The sequence below is a fragment of the Microtus pennsylvanicus genome, chromosome 6 (genome assembly GCF_037038515.1).
Source record: "Microtus pennsylvanicus isolate mMicPen1 chromosome 6, mMicPen1.hap1, whole genome shotgun sequence".
NCBI lineage: Eukaryota > Metazoa > Chordata > Mammalia > Rodentia > Cricetidae > Microtus > Microtus pennsylvanicus.
Genome location: NC_134584.1, coordinates 60,814,563 through 60,830,485, shown reverse-complemented (window position 1 = coordinate 60,830,485; position 15,923 = coordinate 60,814,563). Strand labels below are relative to the sequence as shown.

General features: G+C 38.4%; 1 protein-coding gene across 3 annotated transcripts in view; it reads right to left on the bottom strand.

The window, feature by feature from the left end:
• Positions 1 to 15,923, bottom strand: part of Vcan (versican) — a 97,257-nt gene that overhangs the window by 77,809 nt on the left and 3,525 nt on the right. For all 3 annotated transcript variants that reach the window (XM_075976358.1, XM_075976357.1, XM_075976359.1), the window contains exons 2-3: positions 8,639 to 8,713; positions 2,495 to 2,869 (exon numbers count right to left, since the gene is read on the bottom strand). In XM_075976358.1, the coding sequence (XP_075832473.1) occupies positions 2,495 to 2,869; positions 8,639 to 8,708 (445 nt within the window). In that variant the 5' untranslated portion in view covers positions 8,709 to 8,713. The remainder of the gene's footprint in view (positions 1 to 2,494; positions 2,870 to 8,638; positions 8,714 to 15,923) is intronic.

The following is a 15,923-nucleotide window of genomic DNA, read 5'->3' as shown; positions in this document are numbered from 1 at the left end:
AAATATGAATCATCAAAATGATATTCCAGGGAAGTCACCGCAAAATACAGATTGGAGCAACCAACTTTTAGAAGTGAATTTTTATCATATCATAGTATTCAAGACCACCTTTTGTTGTTTAAAATGAATTGTGGTTTCCAAGATATCTGCTGCCCTCCTTTGATTCCTAGTCATTTCCTGGGGTTGACAGATCTGTCTTCCACAGTCAGACTGGCTATCAGAGTGTCTCTCTCATGTTATTCTTTATATTGTGTCTCTGTCTCAAGACAAGCCAGCAAAAGAACCGAGGAAGAATAAAATAGCCATCTTGCAGATAAGCCTGTTATCAGTACCCACACAAAGGGAGCTACATAGCAACTTAGAGATGGACTGACTGGCAAGGAGCATTCTTTTTCCTGTTTTTCATCTTTCATGTCTCAAAATGTCACCAAATGCCAGTCTACTTTCATGTGGCCTTTCTACATACACACCCTGTATCTAGTAAGCGTGAGAAATATCCTAAAGTAACTTTTAAGCATTAAGTAAGAACTTGAATCGGTTTAAATTAGTTTATAGTGGTGAAAGTTCCAAGTAATTTGGGGAATTATAAATCTTCCACCGGTGCTGAATACTGGTACTAAGAGGGAAAAGAACAGGGGGTCTTGCCAAAGGCAGGGACTATCAATCCATATGTAAGGTAAGTGTCTGCAATTGCTAGACTAACCTGAAGACAGCATGGGGCTAAGAAGATTAGGTGGAGGATGTTCATTGTTTGTGAGCAGCAAGAGGCAAATCCTTTGCTAAGTCTTTAATGATGAGAAAAAGAAATAAGAAGCTATGAAAGTCTGAGAATTTTAGAGAGTGAATGTATGCAATATATTTTATGCATATACATATATATGAAGAGACAGTCTTAGACAAACTGAAATTAATGATGAACAACTCAGGGATAAGATCTCAGGGATTGAGTGAATATAAAGACATCAGGAAACAGATGAATTTAATGATAAAGGATGCTCAGTGAATTTGTTTGTTGCCCTGAAATTCAAGTCATTTCCTTTTGGCTAAACAAGAAAGAGTTTTTAGAAAGCTCCTTTTATGTATTTCTGAAAGGTAAATATTTTATAGGGAAATTGAGAGTTGGAAGAAAATCTGTCCCATCATGTCTGGGTATTAGAGTTTTGCTTAATAACTTGCCAGCACATTCTGGTTCCAAGAGCTGCGGTATTATGTGTGTGCCCAATTAAAGCAATTTCTCTTTGCTTTGTCTTCTAACTTAAGCTCAAATGACATATAAACCATCATTAAAAGGGGGGATGAAGGTAAAATGAGTCATTACAAACCTAATGGATAGCAACTAGTGTTAAAGTTATATTTTTTTTTACTCTGATTTCTTGCTCTGAACGAACTGCAAATTCAAATATTGATTGCCTTTGTAAGACATTATGATATAAATCATGGTTAGTTTTTCAATGAAACTTTTAAATGATACTTCTTGAAATTAAATTCAAAGGCTTTTTTCACTCAGTGTGTCTGTGTGTACATGCATGGAGGCATGGGTAAACGCGTGCCCTTCTACCACGTGGATTCCAGGAATCAAACTGAGCTTTTCAGGCTCGGACGTGAGTATCTTTCTCCTGAGCCAATTTACAGATAAGCATTTATAATGAAAGTAAGGAGTTTTGAGGTTATAGTTCAGTGAGAGAACACTTGCCTAGCATGCACAAGACCTTGGGTTTGGTCTTCGGTAGCCCCAAAAATCACACTAAGAGAATTAACAGAAAAAAGGGAAAAGTCTTTTATCTATATATGTATGTTTATACATATGTGATACTTGGAATGAGAATTGCCCTAGAGGTTCATATGTTTCAATACTTGGTCTCCATTTGGTAGGAATGTTTGAGAAGAACTAGGAGGGGTGGCCCTGTTGGAGAAGGTGTGTCTTGGGGGGAGGACTTTGACTTTCAAAAGCCCACACCAATTCAGGTTAGCTCTCTGCCTCTTGCATAAAGGTAAGGACTTAAGCTCCCAGCTATATTCCAACACCATGCTTGATGGTCTGTTGCCACATGGTCATTGCCATCATGGTCATAGCCTTTTGTAACTATCAGTCCTAAACTAAACCTTTTCTTTTGTAAGTTGCCTTGGCTGGGGAATTTTATCATGGAAATAGAAAAGTAACTAAGACAACATATATACAACATCAAACTTAAAATGTAGAATAGCCTTTCACTAGTAGGTATTAGCACTAAATAACGGTTTAAGAACTAAATACTGTGTCTTGAGGTTTTCATTATTTCTAGTATACAGTACATTACTAGCCTCAATCAATAAAGTTGCTTCACAAAAAGTTACCTATTCTTAACTAAGTTTGGTTTCAGTGGAAAGCAAAGATTCTTGGGTTGATGGTTTTCCTCTTGTTCATATGCTGAACAAGAGATATGTTTGAGTATTGGCCCACACTGCTTTCCTGGGTATCATGCTACAACCTTTCTTACAAATCTGAGAGCCTTACCATCCACGGCCAGTGACACGGAATCCTGAGTGTCTTCAATCCCGTACATGACATCACAGCGGTAGACACCAGCATCACTAGCGCGGAGTTTGACCATGGTGAGGGAGGCATCGCCCACATCCTCAGGATGTGTAAGCACTGACACCCGTCCTTTGTAGTCCTGACCAATCTTGATATTCCCATCTTGAGCCACCAGGACAGTAGTCTCCTTTATGTCTTTTCCGTTTTTGTCCACTTCCATCTTAGACCATTTGATTCTGAGAAACTCACTCGTGTTGTAATTGGGCGGTAGGGTAGGCAGGGTGGGAAAATGACAAGGTAGGGTCACTCTTCCGGAGAGAGAGCCTTTAACAGGTGGACTGGTTTCCATTTTCACTAGAGGAAAGACAAAATATCAAATCAGTATTCCTGAAAGGCTGAAGCTGCGTCCGTTGAACGTGTGAATGGAAAGGCAACAGCCAGAGAACGTCACTCCGTCCTGAGTGTGTAGAAAACCGAGAATGATTTATATAAAGAAAATAGCACAGGACTTCAATAATGCATTACAACAGTGATAGAGATTAATGGAGTTCTCTTTGTACACTGAAATATAGAGCTTGTTTGAAAGCATTTGTTACTCTATATTTAACATGAAAAAAGAGGGAAGAATAAGCAAACAATGGCAGAAAAGAACAGGGCAGGCTAGACTTGGTACTATAGACTGAGAGATTAGAACAAACTGAGATGCTGGGTGTTTGTGCCTATCAGTCATAGTACTCAGGAGAATGAGGCAAGGGCATTGCTCTAAGATATAGTTTAGTTTATACCACAAAGAAAAAAATTAATTCTCACCCTTCTCCCTCCCTTTTCACCCTTTCTCTCAAAAAAAATCTAGACTAGTATTAAGATAAACAGTTAAAGGGGAAACCTTATGTTTCTAGATCAGAGAGAAAATGATCATTTAAGAAAACTGCCATATATATTACTTTGGGAAAATAAAATTAAAAAATTAACATTGAAAGACAAAGTAAGAATTTGAAACAGTCCTTGAGAAGACTAGAGACAGAATAAGGCTCATATTTTAAGAGCCTTCTTTAGCCCAGCAATTGAGGCAGGCAAAATTTCAAAGCCGGTTTGAACTTGTTACTTTTTAACAGGTCAGAGATGAAACTCATTTAAGGTAACTACATTACCTTAGAGAAAATAAAAATAAAATTGAAAGAAGAATTTGAAAGAGCACTTCATGAGCCTGGAGTGAAGGCAAGTCTAAGGTCTGAAGAGCCCTCCTTGGGCCCTGGCTTCAGCCTAAGGCCTCCTCATAATGACAACTGCAGCTGCACCACATTGCAGACAAACACCGCCTTTCATTATGCCTGGGCCGGAAAACCAGCTTCTGTTCACCTAGCGGGCCTAACATACTTATTTCTGTTTAAGCTCTTAAACATTTAATGACAAAGGGTGCACTGGTTACAATTTAACACCACTGCCTACAAAAGAAAACATCCTTTCTCCCTTCCTGGACTCCATCCCCCTCACCCCAGCCCTCCTGCCATTTCCCAGCCTTCACTAACAAGGCTAAACCAGGAGTTAGAAAGGAAAAAGAAAACTTAGTGTCCTTGCAAGCAATGCTTGCTACATGAAATGCTGGCCGAAAGTAAAGAGTTGCCTCCAAATCAAGTGACGCTGTGACTTTTATGTTGTTGTTGTTGTTGTTACATTGTGCCAGTGACAGAGAAATATGGGTCCCCAAGTAGACATGTATCAGCAATGATATAGCTCATTGAACCCTTTTCAGCCAGTTGAGTCATTTTCAAAATTACAGGAAGATATTACTCTCTTTAAGAAAAAAAGGAAATTCTATTGCCAAAGACAAAAATGCAACTTTAAAGATGGTGGGTCTAAAGTTGGCACGGTGACTCATGCTTGCAATCCTGGGTGTGAGGCATCAGGATAGGTGACTCTCCACTCACTGGAGACCAGTTTATGCTACATAGAAAATTCCAAGCTTGTCTGGGCTGCACAAGGACACTCTGTTTCCTCCTCCCAAAAATATGATTAATATAATGTCTGGTGTATTTATGATAGGAGTCACTCACATATTCCAAAATTGCAGTGACTGTTACTTTTAAGACTAGCTCATCATTCTGTTAATCTACATATGTAGCTCGATCACATGATGTTTAACAAAATTAGTTAAAAAATGAAGTGACTTATTGGCTGCACTAAATTATTCTTTAAAACACTACTGATATTTTTTTTATTTTACAAGGTAAGGTAACAATCTCATTTACATTGCTAAACAAATAAAACCTTTAATTTAAAGTTCACCCTTTGAAACGAGCCTAATTTCTTGGTGATAATGTCCCCTGGGAGGAAAAAGCCCCCCAGCTGGCTGGCAACACACCTGAGACAGAATATGTATCTTGTTATATCTAACCAAGCAATTTTTAGCACTGGTATTTATTAATTTCCTCCCCTGTCCCTAGATTCATTTCCACAGCAGTCTTCACTTTGTCTCACTCTCGAGACACCTGCTTTAGTCACTGCCAGAACAGAGAGACTTTGAGTGATCTCATCATCTCTTCTACACATCCATAAAGTCTATGGGAGACATACTAAAAGTGACCCCTACTTATTCACATTCCTTTAATATACAATGAACTAAAGGGACACCAGCATTTCTGTTCTATTTCTTTGATTAGCATGGGGATTCTGAGATTTGCAAATTCTGTACCTAAAAATCTAATTTACAGTTACTGAATATTCTACAAGTTCACACTTTCCATCCTAAAGAATCAGCTAACACAAATAAAATATAGTTGCATTACCACAAATACTAAGGTTTGTTTTTAATAGAAAAAGAAGCGATTTTATACCAGTGTAGGATAGATGATATCTAATTCCTCAATATCTATTTCTAAATTACAATTGCTTTCACAATTATAAAAGAATAGGGGACGACATAGGATTCAGCCAAGCTATCAAGTAGAGAACTTCCTGAAATATGGACATAATTTAATCACTCCTGCTGTAATGAAGAACACATTGAGACAAAAGATGGTGTCCGAGGGCTACGGACTGTTCTGGCCATTCATAAACACACAAATATTAAAACCTTCACTCTGAAATGAATACACTCTTACATAGACTCTAATCTTCAAAATAAGATTAACCAAAAGATGTGTGGTCAAAACTTATGAGTAAATTAAGACACGGGTCTTAATTTACCAGGTCACAAAAACCAAGTTAATCACAGCTAAATAGTTAAGAGTTATCTTAGCACTCTGTAGGATCATGTAGATAAAGTGTGCACGTTTAAAGAATCTGCTACCTGCAGGAACTTGTCTGAATCTAGTAAAAAAATGTATCTGGACAAAACCAGTGATTTTTGGTTTGGAGTCTACATAAGTACAGTAAAGGAGGACTATGCATTGTGTACTGAATGATCCATTACTCCCCATGCTGTGCACAGACTCTGCACAGCAAAAATGGCATAAATTCCATCTGTGCAGACAGAGAAAGGGGCACCAGACAAATATCAGATTGAGAATATTGGGATTTAGTATGTTCTTGTTCAATTCATGATCTCACAGCTCTGCATTCTGTTTTGTGCTATTAGAGGGATATTAAAATAAGCGGGTATGATCAGTAATTAAGATGGTTTCTGATGTAATAGGTATTGTTAAAGCAGAGTGCTAAAGCCAACAAGTCAGTGTGACATGGCTGGTGTTCGTTAAATATGAACAATCAACCTTTAGAATCCTATGACCAACTAGAGTAGACAACAAAATCCCTGCTTCCCCTCAGCAAGTTACTGCTGCCTAGCCCACTGTGAACAAGGCAACTGGCTTTATTTGCATCTTAAATTTGTATACTTTTTACTTCTGCCTCTCATAGGAAAGAACTAAATATCCCTCACTTTAGATAAACATTGACTATGTGTAGTATAAAAGATGGGGCCTCAAAAAAAAAAAAAAGATGGGGCCTCAAATGGAATAATTGAGTGATATTGTTAGCTTTAATGTTTTCTAATTCTTTGAAGGAAATACACTATGCGTTGTTTTGTGTTCAGTGTGAATCTTTATTTCAAATGAGGGATGTCTTTGTTTCTTCTTCAACTATTAGCCAACCCAAACTTTTCCCCATCCTCTTGACACTCCCTGTCTTTACTAGGTACTGTTATTCTTTCCTCTCTGGTCTCTACATCTACTCTTTGAAAACTTCTAAAAAGATGGTTTTGGGGGTATTAACAGATACTGGAGTCTAGACTCCTCATCCTCATACCCACCACCTGAAGTAAGTTGTGGTTTCATGTCCAACCCACCACAATAATCATCCAAAATTAACTCCTTGCCACCATCCCTGTTCTCCTATAATAAGAACATGTGTGTGTATATATATATAATCTTAACAGAACAACAGCATAAGGTTTAAAGAACTTGATGCTACATGTCCTTTGTGGACTGAAAACCTTTAGTGAGTGTTAGCGTACACAAAATAAAATCTGGTCTTCTAAAAAGCCTGCACGGCCCCAGACAGATGAGAAGTGTAAGACAATGGTGAGGGCTGTGCCTTATGCTTCCCTTCCTCATTCCCTCCCTCTGACCCTTACTGGATGTGGAAAGCAATTGTTCTGCTTGGTGCTTCAGTTTCCTCTTTATAGCACACGGGTAATGGATGTTTTGGTTAATCAATGTTAAGCACTTAAAATAGCTTCCAGCTCGCAGCGAATCCTGTCTACGTGACTAGCGCTGCTTCTATTTATGTAAGCTGATCTCTGCTTATCTCTCTGCTTATATCTCCCTCTTTTCTTTTGATCACTACTGTCCAACAAGACTGACTTTCCTGCTACTTGAACGTGTTTATCTTTCTACCTGAAAGGCAGATCTTAGTAGGATGGCAACTCTTCACTTTTATTTCAGTTTGCATGTTACTTTTTCAAAGAGACATGCCCTGCTTCCCTCAACCGAAGCCATTCACTGGGATGCTTTCTGCTTTATTTTCATCATCGGGAGATATCTAGGTTGGTTATTTGTTTGTTTATTTCCATTACATAGAAAACAAAATTTATAATACCCACTGATACATCTGTGGACATTTAGAATAATACCTGATACAAAGAAGGAATTAAAAAATATTGACAGACGATAGAAGGATGGATTGGTGAATGGATGAATGGATGGATGGATTGATGGCTAAATGGATGGGTGAATGGGTGGATGGGTGGATAAATGAACAAAGATGAGGAAGCCTTCAGTCCTGAAGAATAAATTAAAATATAACTTAAAAAAAACCCCACAGAGGAAGTGTCAAACAAAAGGAATCACATGTGAGAAGGAGGAAAGACAAGTTTGTGGCTAGGCAAATTATTTCAGAAAGTCTGGAGCATGGGTATGCAGAAGTAGCAGCAGGGTATGCAGAGTCCACAAAGCAGAAGTCAGTGAAGCTCACCACGGGCCCTTCCAGTTCTTCCTGGTGTCTCCTTGGCTATACTAGAAACTAAAGTTAGAATTATAGGGTCCTCGCTGAATAGCTATGAAAGTGAAAGCTAGGCAAGACAGTGTCGTGTGTGCTCGCTGGCCACTTACCTTTTCATAGACAAAGACAAAGGGAGATGGCTACAAATACTTGCTGGCAACATCTTTTAATTTTCCTAGCTTAAAATTCTAGACCCCAGATTTAATTTATTTTTTTGGTATAAGAAAGTTTAAAGACTTTTTTTTAAAGAAAAGCAGTCCAGAAGAAATTAGAATTTTAAATATTCTCAACGCTCTAAAAGAGTATTTTTACACGGTTCAACTTTGGAGGCCAGACATGGTAACACATATTAGTAACCTATCATTTGTAAGGCTCGAGTAGGAGACCCACAAGTCTGAGGCTAGCTGGACTACCTAATGAGAGACTGTTTCAAAAAACAAAACAAAACAGAAAAACAAACATACAAACCAAATGGGCTATAGGTTACCAAAAGTTTCACTAACAAGAATTTGTTATTTTGGTCTGTTTGGTTTACTGATATATGCGACATCCAGTAATACTTCAAGTACAGATCATAAGCAATGCATAGATTTTTTTAAATGATTCTTAGCTGTAGTGTCTCCATCTTATAATTCCATTCCCCACTGCTTTTTCACATCTTAATAAAGAACAAGTTATTCTACTTACCTTTAGGTAGTGCATGGGTTATTAATAAGGCTGAACAGATCCATAAGATGTTTTTCATATTTATCAACATCTTGCCTAGAAATGAAAGAAAACCAAATTATATCACAAGTATTTATGGTGGTGGCTGGCTGAAAATCACATGTTAATAAGGAACTGGGTGCAATGAAAGAGGCAGTTCTCTGTGGACTGTAAAAACAGGGGGCTTGTCATAGACGATATCACAGTATTGGAAGTAATAATTTCAGTCACACTTGAGACGATAGTTACCAAAATAACTCCAAGCCCAAATGTGGGGACTTACAGGTGATGGCCACAGCTGGGAGGGCACAGGAAGAACGCTAGAAATAACAGTCTCTGTAAATAAAGTGAAGAGCTGGCTCCAGGAGGATAAGGAACCCTCAGAATCTAATGAGAATGAGGAACGTGAGTGTGGACAGAATGAGAAAATGATGAAGATGATGGAAAGGAGGTGCTGCAAGCCCAAGCATCCAGTGTGAGAACGAACCCACCGGTGGCTCCGGCAGACGCTATCACCAGCCAGATTAAGGCCTTCGGAAGGTCTGTGTTATAGCTGAAGCACAAACAGCACTGGCTGTCCAGCTGGCCAAACAAACAAAATAAATGTACCCCAAAGAGCTGCTAATGACAAAAGTAACCAGTTTTAAAACACTCTCCACAGCCTTCGAGTCTCAACAGTAAACAATGAAAGGAGATATCCTTCACTGTAAGTCAGAAAACACTGACCTTGGCTTAGCTACTAATTTACTGTACGCTTTGGGAAAGACGTTTTGCAATCGGAGTCACAAAATGGGCCCTTCCAAGTCTGGATTTACAGAAACCGGCCAGTAAGGATAAGCACCAGGGCTGAGGGTTGTTAGTGTCTCCATTTAAGTATCTTTCAAAGACCCATATTTGGAAAGTTTGGGCCTGAACATGGCTTTGCTGGAGTTGGAGAAACTTCCAGAGATGGTACCTAGTGGGCGTTCTCAGGTCGTCAATGTGGTGTCCTCAAAGGGCTGTGGGCTGTGGCTGTCTTCCTCTCTGTTTGCTTTCCCATTGGCATCATATGAGCAGCCTATTCCACCACATGCTCCCGGGCCTGATGTGCTACCTGGCCACGGGCCCTCACCCAAGGCCAATCAATCATGCACTTCATCTTCCAAATCTGTAGAGCAAAATAAACCTCTTTCTGTGTACGTAAGTTGATTGTCTAAGCTTTTTGTTATAGTCTTAGACTCATAGACATATTACTGTTTGAATATATTCAAGAACACTTTGTTCCATACAGCCAAAGATATCTTCACTGGCTCATATGTAAGTTGGTACCCAATTGAACTCCCTTTGCCTTCCTTAAAAAACAAAGTCTGTATTACCTAGGAAACCTGGACTGAAATAAGTAAATTATGAAAGATTCCAAGTCCAGTTTGTGCTCAAATATATTTTAATACTCTGTGACAGCTACTTATTTTTCTTTAATAATATTCTGCATTTGATCTTGTTTTATAAATCTTAAAACACTACAACCAAACTAAATGAAACTGTGAATTGCTTAGCTTATGGGTTTATGGCTTTACCTGTGTCTTGATGGACTGACAGTGTTTGAGAAATAAGAGATATTAATTTCACAGGCAAGATGAGAATTTATGTCATAAAATCATATTAAATATAAATATATGCAATCCCTGAATATTAATTTAATCCAGATAGAAAGCCTTCTTTTAATCCTATTTCTAAATAAAACTTTCTTTAAAGAAAAATTAGTCTCTTCCTGTTTTAGTTTGTAGGACATCTTTATAAAGTATTTCTTAATGTTTGAAATGTTTGAACTCTACTGTTAAAGTGTCTTAAATTCAAATTCTGAATTTTCTACTTAAATCCTCAGATTATAATGAAATAGGTATGCCTCTCTAAAGTTTACTTCTCTATTTACTTTCCAAGCTTGATTATTAATGTGCACTATAGAAATGATTGCAAGACCTGAAAATATTGCAAATAAAATATGCTTGTTCATATCTAACATAGTCGATACTCAGTGATTATTATTAAAATCAGTAACTCAAGCTTTCTGTAGATGCTCTAATTCTTGCTTCAGGTCACTAGTAATAAAAGATTTGAAGCCCTAAGTCTTACTTTGGATCACTTTATGTTTATAATAAACTGCCATCACTTACGTTGGCTTTAATCATTACTTTGAAATATATTTTACTGGCCAGAGCGGTTGCTCAGTGGGTAAAGGCACCTGCTATGAAGTCTGATGACCTGAATTTGATCCCTAGGAACTACTTGGTCATAGAGAACTGACTCTTTCAAGTTGTTCGCTGAGTTTTACATGCTCACTGTGGAACATTTGCAAATACCCAAATACCCATAAATGTAACAAAATATGTTTTATATCCACAGAGCTACTTACTAAATCCCACAATATTCTATAGTTCTAGGGTCAATACCCCTTGAAGAGGGTTTGTAGACCAAATGTGTAATCAGTATTTCCACTTTGAAGAACTAGCACTCCTTATGAAAATAAGTGTATATGTAGGACTAATGGAGATTTGAAACACATATGAAACTGTCTAACTGAATATTAATAATACCTAATAAAATATTGGACACATCAATATTCAGACAGTCAAATCTTATAAAACCAAGAGAAAATGATGAATTTTGACTCTAGAACATAGCCTCCACATTCTTACTTCCTGCCCAGGACAAATGCCAAAAAAACCTAACTCTTTATATACCAACCTTAATCCTTATAAACAGGTCTGTAGTTTTTCTAAATTAAAGAGAAAAATCTGTCTTCATATCTACAGCAAGTCTTCCCACCTGCCCAGAGACTCTTATTAAACCTAAATTTAAAGAATAAATTCAGTGCATTAAAAGCATAGAGGTGAAACACGTTTGGGATGCACTGGTATTAAATTACAAAAATGTGCTTGAATAAATTGCTCCAAAACAAATATGAGAGCTCTCAAACTAAATCCCAGATCTCCAACGCGGTGGAAAATGAACCAGAAGATCCGTATTCTGATTGTTCAGTCACCAGCAGTAAGCACACAGCGGCCTCCCACCTTGAGTTTTGTGCTGGAGGTCACGGGTGCTCCAGCTAGCCTCTTCTCTATCTCCACTCATACCTACCCCTGTCAGCACGTTTGCCACACTCAAACTGAAGGATGATGAGCCATGGCTTTGGTTACTATGTCTGAGAGCCGTTCCTGATTTGGGGAGTCTCAGATCTGTATATCTATTGTCCCATCATCGGCGTAAGTAAACCTGTATTTCCCTTTTTTTCTTTTACAGTTTTGTGAGACCTACACATATGTCTTTAAATAAGGTCTACCACGTTTCTTCTGCATCTGAGCCTATCGAATGAGAAAACTGACTCTGTTTCTAGCATGCCTCCAACTCCCATTTCTATTCTTCTGCTCCAGAATCTGTCTGTCTGTCTCGTAAGTGTGGTCTGCCAGTGATAACAAATCTCTGTACATGGAAATACTGAGGAGATAAGCCCACTAGTAGTCTCTATATTTAGCCATATACTTCAGTAAAGTCAAAAATAGGAAAAAAAGCCATCGAACCCTCAAGGTCCAGCTGACTGCAGCTGTTTAGTTGCCTGGGAAACAAAAGACAAGGTCAACAGAACTTGTATCCCTGCGAAATGTTTGCAGAGAAGAGGGGCACCGCACACCAGTAATAGACTGCCAGGGCTCTATTAATCAGATAGTTAGTATTCTTCCTCCTTCTTAGGAAAGCCTAGATGAGCGAAGGTAACCTAAGGACAAAGACACAATGGTTCCATCTACCATCCTGCCAAAGAGTTATTCTGGACCACTGGTTGCCTTGGATACCTCAGTTACAAATTAGATATACTAAGCATTACACGTTATACTATAGTGCTTAGTAGTGCATTATCTCAGGAAGACTCTCCAAGAGATGCTCCTGGTTTGTACTTCCCAGTATTGACTGTACCACAGGAATCTGTCACAGCCGATAGCTAGATTCCTGGACCTAGACTCAGTTAAGCTTTTTACTGATGTCCCTTAGCACTCTGTTCCCTGCCAGGGACTCTGCTTTCATTCCTCCGTCTCTGCCATGCTCCATTCTCACTCTAACACATGACATTGCTTTTCTTATGTATTTGTGAATTATCTTCCTCTTTTAACCAACACAGAAACCTTAAGAGAAAACCTCTAACATTTTTTTCACTTCTAGTTCTACAATACCTAGGATGTTCAGTAACCGATTGTTTTAAAATGATGACTATGTACTTACTTCATGTCACTAAATAATTCTCTCTACACTGTCCCCTTTTATTCTCTTCTATTAAAAACACATTTCCAATCAAAAAAATACAATTTCCATAGTATAGTAGAAATGTTTACTCAGCAAGTTCCTTGGGATGAATCCTTAGGATAGTTCAAAGCTTCAACTATTAAAAAAAATTACGCTTCAAGTCAGGCGTGATCACTCACACCTTTAATACAAGCTCTTGTGAGGCAAAAGCAAGCAGATCTCTTTGAGTTCAAGAACAGGCAAGCTCCAGGACAGCCAGGGCAGTTACACAGAAAAACCCTGTCTTGAAATACCAAAAAATTTGCCTCAGTCTATATGTAGTAGAAAATACCTGTAATTCAGCACTGGGCAGTCTGGATGAAGCAGGAGGATTGAAAATGCCACGGGGAGTAAGGGTCCAGAAGAAATCTCAGACTTGCCTTGGTACCTACCCAGGCCCTGTCCTACAACAGACCTATCTGTCAATAAAACACTTCAAGGAAAAATCCTATGCATCTATCTTAAGTGATATTCCTACCATGATTGACATAACATGTAAAAGTCAATATCCTTTGCTGGCAAATTTAAAAAATGTTTGCTGAATTGTTTTCTAAAGAAAATGAACTTAATGAAGTTCTTATAATAATTTATAACTTTTGTTCTCTGCAACCCAGACAACACATGTTTCCCAAACTTTTCCTTGACTGACTGGTGAAAAAGTAATGCAGTATGTTGTTGCTGCTGTTTTAGTGACTTAAAAAAAAGATTTATTTACTTTATTTTATGTGTAAGAGTGTTTTGCCTGCATGTACGCATGTGCACCATGGGTATGCCTAATGCTCTTGGAGGCCAAGAGAGGGCATCTAATACCCTGTAATTGACTTACAGATAGCTATGAACCACCCAGTTGGGAACTGAACCAAGGTCTTCTGCAAGAACAAGTGCCCTTAACCACTGAGCCATTTCTCCAGCCCTTTTTGACTATTTTTACAACTATTAATGGAACTGAACAAATATTCTCACGGGATTCAAAAACATATTTTTTACAACACTACCAGGCTGTAATTTTGCCCAGTTTTTTGCTAAATTCAAGATTTGTTTTAACAGGGAGAGTACATCAGTATCTCTCACTTATAAGTTTTCTATTTTTCAAAGCTTTTTCATAGGTATTTGGTATTTTAAACATTATAACTTTATCCATTTAACAAATGATGACACTGAAGGTCCAACAGTTCCATTTAACTTGGTTTCCCAGCTACAGCATCCAACACAAGCTTTCTGATTGCCAAATCTATTGGTCACTCCATTCTGTCTCAGGTCAGGTTGAAACAATAAATTAACGGTTTAAAAGACTGTAATTTATAACTTATTACGTCTGTGCTTACTATGAAATGGGTAATTTATGTTTTAAAGTATTTTATTTTTAGAGTGTGTGTGTGTATGCACAGACGTGAATGCATGCTTGTGTGACTCTGTGTGTGTGTGTGTGTGTGTGTGTGTGTGTGTGTGTGTGTGTGTATGTATGCTAGTGCAGGTGCCTTCAGGGGCCAGAGGTGTCAGATCTCTCTGCATCTGGGTTAAAAGTGATTGTGAACAGCCTGACATAAAGCCGAACTACAGTCCTCTGCTAGAGAAGTGCACACTGCCTAACACACTCCACTGAGGCTCTCTGTGCTGAAAATAGTTAATTTCTGGCAAGCAGTCTATATTTGTACCCTTCTATGTATGACAGACCGATCAAAAGTGTTTAGTTAGCAAACACTTTTAACAAAGAGACCACTGGAGAAAAACTACCCAGTCACATCCAATCCTAAGAACGTTACATCAGATTTGATTTTGTGTCCTAGATGCATTTACAGATTTTCATATCTACCAAGTCTAGATTATAAGAGGAAACTGTCAAATCTTCACTTATCCAAATTGAACTTGGTCAAACATGTCTTTACTTTCCCTTGTTCTGACTCCAAACGTATGCAACAGGTAGCCTACTTTTCCATAGTAGGGCAAGTAACCTCTAACAATGAGTGTTTGCCTGTCTCCTCACTGGTGTCTCTGGGAGGGAGTGAGGGGGAATTTTTAAACCCACTTAGCATAGGCATTCATTCCTATGCCACAAAGCACTAAGAAATTCTGCCCTTCTCAAAGCCATAACCCATCTGAAATGTAGCCAAGGGATGTTTGACCAAGAATAAAGTCAACAAAGATGTTTAAACTCCAACCAGAAAAAAAAAGAGATTAAGTATACGACTGTGGAAGAGGGAGTCGGTTGGTCTTTGTGCTTCCAGGGGCTCCGGGATGTCCTATTACTGACCAATCATTAACCTGAGAGTGTTTAAGCATAGCCCTGTAAGGAGAGACGGAACAATGGCTGCATCATCCACATTAACAATATTCAGTTTTGAGTTAGCTTTTAATAACCTTTTCCAAACAGAAAGTTACTCCAATACAGATGGAGGTAGCTAGGAATACCAGAAGGATTGCCCTCCAACTTGCAAAAGCAAAGAAGGGGAGACCTGATCATAACCACCCATAAACCCGAAAAAAATTCTTTTCAGACTTCCTTTTTTAAAAAAAAGAACTAAGACTTATGAAAAGGCTTAATTTTTTTAAACCATCAAGGAAAACCAAACTTTGAACTTGTACATCAATTCAAAGTGATGGTCTTGAATCCCATCCCTCTTTCCACCGCCCACAAGAAGATTAAGGACTGTGGACTTCCTGCTGGAGGAAGTAATTGCTCAATTGCCTCGGAATCCACTGGAACCCTTTGCAGTGTTAGTAGGGACAGGCAGATGCAACTTGTCAAATATCCGTTTCTTACTTTGTGCTTAGATTCTTTGAGATCCCCTCCTCGCTACGTAGCTCTTACAATGGGAACCCACTCCGCCTCAGAAAACTATCTGATGCTTCCTTGGTTGTTTTCCTATTAAAAATCAAAGTATTCCGTTTCAGCACGTTGTGTATTTCCTGAGTTGAACACAGTTGCCAAGCTGTACTTAACACAATTTAGGTCATA